We start from the raw sequence: 6,237 nt of genomic DNA on the forward strand, positions 1-6,237 counted from the left end.
AGAAAAATGCTTTGTTGCTTACTAAAACTGATTTTCAAGGAGACACAATATGATATAAAGACATGTATCGTATCAAATGTTTTTTATTTAATGTTATTATGTCGACATTAAAGGCGCTGTCGAAGTCGGAGCGTCGAGAGCAGCAGAAGGATCGTGTGAACAACATCGCCCGCGAGCTTCTATCGCGCGGCGGGCAGAGGGGGGCGGTGGACGCCTCGTACCTGCTAGCGCCGCGACCCGCCAGGCAACATAGACGCCGGCCGAGGACCTCCTGACCTACGTGCACAACCTGCCCCACCGACAAATGATCGTGGGGCAGAACACTACACAAGCCTACTAGGATTGTATCTGACATACAACATAGATCGTGAAGACTCAGTTGATAGCTGATGCGGTGCAAGTGAATTTCATCTCTCTATAATATGAACTGAAAGTGAATGTTAGTAGTGTTAAAGTGAATTAATGTGAAGTGAAGATTTGTAATACGGTAAGACTGTTTATTTATAGCTGGGTACTGAGGAGGCGTAGTGGCTGGATGTGTACAGCATATAATGCATGCACGCGGTCACTGTAGCTTGTAATATAACATGATTGTAATCGTAACATCCATAATTATTTATACAATGTATATCATCATTTGTTTATCCTTAAAAGAAAATTATAATGCCAGGGTATGAATAGGTTTATTCAGGGAAAGTAGGTAAGGAAGATTGGCCAGATATGGCTGGTCGCTGGTGTGGTAGGAAGCGCTGTAGGATACCGAGTTGAACATTCCACCATTCTTAAGGTGTGAGACAATAATGGCAACTGGCAAATGTATTATAAACACTGGTTGAATCGAATCTCTTAAATTTTCTTTATCTTTTAATGTAACAAATTTTCTTTCTCTATCTAAACATTTATTAGGTAGAAATGTACATTGTATTGTGTTAGTATTAAGTGGTATTTTTATTTATTAATTTTTATATATATATATATATAATTACATGTTTTGTGTATCATTTGATAATAGTTGATTTGTAATAGAATTACAGATGTAATCTCAATCATGTGTAAATTATTGATAAGTATATTTGTGTGCTCTTTCTTAACACATTAAAATTAATTTTTTATTTATAAATATATTTTTTATATAGGATAATATTGTTATTTTAATAGCATTTATATTAAATACATTTACTGATAAACGAGCATGGTGCGAACTCATGTTGACCATTGAAAGTTTTTATGAAGGTTAGGGTACAGTGGAGTCGTTTGGAGGTTGTTATAATGTTAGTATTAATTATTTTAGTATGTCATATAGTTTTTTAATGTTTCCCATCTGGTCATATATATTATTTACTGCTCATATCCCAAGTACTTTGGCCTTGTAACGCTAAAAAATCTCTCTATTATTTTAAGTTGTATATAACCCAGTGTGAGGTGGTCGGTTTTAATTCAAGATGATAATATATTGTTTGCCCCTGTTAGGTCGTTAATTATCTGTGACGTGTATGTTTATTGACGGGGCCTGTTTTGTGATTTGATGAACAAATTGTTTTTGTTTCTAATTTATTTGTAATATAAAATTAGTTTTATATATTTAAGTGTTTAATGGACTCATACATGTGCTTTATGTTTTACAAGAAATCATAGCAATGCTTTATATTTATATTTGACAAGAATTTCGGTCATGTATCCTGATTGTAATGATATCACAAGCTTTTTTTATATATTTTTTTTTTATTATATAAACATTGCACAGAAAAATTGATCCCAAAATCTAGTACAAAATCCACCGAACTATAAATCTTTGTACTAATTATGTAAAAATCTAGTACATTGTTGTGTTAACGACAGCATAAATACATTATTAGTAAACACAGATCAATGCCGAGTTTTAGTGAATTTAAAGTTTAAACTGTTGTTTATTATAAAGTATTATAGGTATTGTATAGATATGTTATGCTTGCACCACGCACCGGACAGTAGATAGTTTTAATGATGAATAAAAATAATCACTTTATAAATAAAATTCATGTACTTAAATATAAATGAAATAGTTTTTCAATAGTCAATAATGTAATAGTTTTTAGGTATTCCGTTTCTATGATCATAAGGACATTTTAATGTAATATTTACATTTGTTTGACTATTTTTGGGATCAAAATTACATAATCTATTGGGACAGTCAAAATTTGATATCGGTCCGGTCAGCTTATTGTTTATAGTCATAAAAGTTATTTTAATAGTTAGGATCCAGACGGACACATATATTTATAAAAATAACCAGCTTCTGCTTATTTCAAACTGTCCGTTGTTCACCGACCGATGTATGAAATGTTTTGATCACAGCTTTACTATTTATGTGTAGGACTTTTGTTTTAAGATGCCATTTGTTGTAACTCATGTTTTAATAATAAATTAAAAAAGAAATCAATGTTATTTTATTTTAAAGCCCTAAAGACGGAAGGTATATTAGTTTTGCACTAATATATTGTTTTTAATTTCAGCGTGTTTATTTTTAAGTTTATTTCAAAAAAGGAATTATAATTTCTAAGACAAAATGAATTGCAAAAATGCTTAGTATTATTCCGTTTTTCCTATAACTTTTTAAGTAATGTATTCTCAAATATTTAATGTTACGAAATCAAATATTGAAAGTTTTGATGGTTCAAAAGGTTTACTCTTATTTCCCAAGATAGGACAAAAAAAATAATTAAATTAGATCTAGGATTGGAATTATGTTTTATTTTCTGGACGCGTACTGAATACAGATTATACATTTATTTTGCAAGTTACAATTACTGAACTTGTTAATTTAATATCTGCCAACATAAATAGGTAATGTCAAGACAGTGTACTAGCTCTTCACTATGCTTTAGGGAGGTCGGTCGATAATTGACAACCTGGGAGGTCTGAGAGACCTAACGCAGAAGCTTGTGTCCAAAGGGGACGTCCTATTGGTGTCCTTGGACTTCGCCAACGCCGTCAAAAGCTTGCTGTTCGAGTCTTAGTCAGAGACGCTCCGGTAGCATGAAGTGCCTCCTTATCTTCGGAAGGCGTTTGCTGGGTATCTCAGGTCTCGGTACTCGGGCTTGTCTCGTAGAACCTAGGGTGTAACTAGCTCCTCCGCTGTCGTCTCCAACCTCTTCATTGCTCGGGGTATGACGTTTATCCGTCGCTTCCTTTTCAAACAGTCAGTCTGGGGGAAGGGTGGGCTTTGAGCCGTTCCTTATACTGAGACTGACTCTGAAACGGCGTCCTCGTTTCCTAAGACTTCATAGTTTACATAGAAGTTCATTGGGTTTAGTTCCGCCAGGGCGTGGCGGTAAATGCAAAAGCGATTCCGTATGTCCCACTACGGCAATGAAGGTTACCGTTGGTTGTTTGAATGCTTAAGTCGAGTGTGCTTGCCGGGAACCCCACATAACCTCCCCGGTTATCAGGCCCAGCCATCGGGTTTGCAGCAATACATTTTTTGTAACATAAAAAAATTACTTATACACTATGAAGCCAGATAAATTTTCTTGGACTTTCACTTATAAAACCTTTTTTTTGGAAGGCCAACGTTTATCTCTACTGAGGATCCAGCTGGTTTAAGTTAGTTGGACCTCGAATATTTTAGCAATCACCGAACTATAGAACCAAGATTGAGGAAAATATAAATATATGAGCAGGTGCATGTCAAAGGTTGTTTACTAAAACTAATATTTTTTATTCTTTTAATGTAATGTTGATTGTGTCACACTAAAATAAGTTTATAATCAATTGTTATAAGAAAAAAAAAAATTTTTTAAATGCGTATATTAGTCGCTATGGTGTACATTCGTATATAATTAAAATGATATTTTTATTACTATTTATTTATCCCGTTTAATATTCATGAATATTAGGTAGAGAGTGGAGCTTGGAAGGTGGAGGTGAGCGTTTAATGCGCGTTAGATAGGGCCTCCTTAAACCTACACCTGGGTCGCAAGTCCCAGGCACTGTTGAAGCTCCTCTCCCTGTAACGCGATGGACCCGGCACCCGCACGGTGAATCCATGGAATGCTGAGAGGTTTCGTCTCATATGATAGATTTTAAATATATTTTCAAAAATTTGCCTTTCTGTGGTTTTGTTTCACACGAATGAAATTATTTACAGTAAGTAATTATAGGCTCTAATAAAAATTTTAGCCACTCTAATTTTTTTACCAAAAATTGAAATCTCAAAATTATATAACAGTATTTAACTACATATGTCTGTCTTCCTCCTACTTTTCTATGTAAGGGAGTATAAAATAAATAGGTATTAATTGATTTACGATCAAAGATGATTTGAAGTTGATATCATAGACACTTTTTGCTAGTTTAAAGTTTTTAACTCGGCTGCTAATTATATTTAAAAGTTTCCATTTATGCAAGAAAATAATATATGAAAAGAATGTGTTGATAAAAAGTTTAGTTTAAACATTAGGTTAGTTTATTACCTAAAGCATGAAATATAATAATTTAAAACAAAAAAGTTTCTAGTAACTAGTTAAATTGACACTATTTTTCATATCACGTGACGGGGAAAAATGTTTGAACACACACAAAAGTACCTACGTTCTCCGTCATGCATACGTGTTAAAACGATTTTACAGCTCTTGAACGTGCAATTTTCTTATTGGCAATTGGAAAAGTATGGATTAGCATTGACCTTAAATAACAATTTAAGTTACCGCTTCACCCTGGCGGCTGGCCAGCGGCCCCGAGCGGTCATCACCAATTACAAGATTAGGCTTCGTCCGCCCGCATACTATAGCTCACACGTTCACACCTTATACATCGGCATTAAAATGACTTAACAATAGTTACAACAAAACATTGTACCCTTATAATATTCATTGATGTATTTCGATTGTTGCTGGGATTGTCCTCAGGTAGAGCAATGTTTTAAAGGAAATTTTGAATCAAAATTTTTTATTGAACTCTCATTATTAACGGTAGTTTTTATGTTAATTACTATTTATATGTAAAAAATGTTTTAAAATATTTGTAATAAACTAACGGCGAGAAGTGTTATTATTATATGTACATATTATCCGAGACACGAGTCGTCGATCCCGGACCCTTCACATGACGAGTAATAAACAACATTATCTTGTAAATTTGCTTGTGAAAAAATATATATTACCAAAAAAATTATATAAATTTTGTGAATCTATGGTATACAGTTACAAAATTACTAATAGATATGTTTATTCCAAACCATAGATATCAAAATAAACATCCCATTAATGTTATATGTTTATGGGATGTGTTAAAAAATTGTAATATAACATAAATCAGAATTCATTAAACAAGCTAACGCTGAGACATTGTCTGTGAGAGCGGAAGTGTCTGATTGTCTGCAAATAACGCATCAAGATTCTTAACTTCACGTCGCTACCAATGAGATTTATTGTAACACGTAATGCATTAAACGATTTAACAGATCGAATCCGATGGAAGATATCCTCTTAATTACAATGAGATCACTGTCGACGTTCAAAGAACGGCACGTAATGGATAAAAAAGTTAAAGATATTTCTTTAATGCATTAACATTTTTATAAAACTAAATTAGGATATACATTTTTCTGTCGTAACTGTTAAAATTTTGAAGTTTCTTTGATACATTAATTAGATTATCAAATATTAAACAAGAATTCAAATAAAAACTATTGCAAAAAAAAACCCGTGCTTCGCGTTCTTTGAGACTACTGATGTAAAATAATCACAAAGTAGCCAACTTAATTAGTTCCACTAGGTGTACGATCCATTAATTTTTTTATTAGGATCCTATTCTAGTGCGAAGTTGTATAGAATTCATTATTTGTTAGTCTGTGTGTTTGTTTATTGCAATTCGATATTTATATTTCGTGTTTCGTAAAACTGTGATGTAATATAGCGATGATTTTCGGCTATAATGATTTAATAGCAGCTTTGTGAGTTGGTTTATTGTTGTTCGGAATGATAGTCAACATTATAGGTCAGTACGACTTAGGACATGTAATGCCGGGCTATTAATTTGTCAGCGCTGGCAGAAATACTGTATGTACTGTAGTGACCGACGGACGCACGCTTGAACGAGTCAAAATCCAGTCGTTATTCGAAGTCTTTTTAAATTGAGATAAAATATTTTATCGCGACGAGTGATTATTTTTTTTTTTTGAACAAAAAGTGATCAAGGCATGAGAACAGTAAACGGATATATACAACTTAATAAATATCTCGTTTCGCCACCAACAAG

At 33.1% G+C, this 6,237-nt stretch overlaps 1 protein-coding gene across 5 annotated transcripts in view; it reads left to right on the forward strand.

Moving 5' to 3' along the window:
- LOC116767932 (uncharacterized) overlaps positions 1–2,415 on the forward strand; it is a 38,919-nt gene extending 36,504 nt beyond the window's left edge. For all 5 annotated transcript variants that reach the window (XM_061523646.1, XM_032658479.2, XM_061523648.1 and 2 more), the window contains one exon: positions 114–2,415. In XM_061523646.1, coding sequence (XP_061379630.1) covers positions 114–159 — 46 coding nt within the window. In that variant the 3' untranslated portion in view covers positions 160–2,415. The remainder of the gene's footprint in view (positions 1–113) is intronic.
- Positions 2,416–6,237: the final 3,822 nt, after the last annotated feature.

This window comes from Danaus plexippus, chromosome 19, assembly GCF_018135715.1.
Source record: "Danaus plexippus chromosome 19, MEX_DaPlex, whole genome shotgun sequence".
NCBI classification, from domain to species: domain Eukaryota; kingdom Metazoa; phylum Arthropoda; class Insecta; order Lepidoptera; family Nymphalidae; genus Danaus; species Danaus plexippus.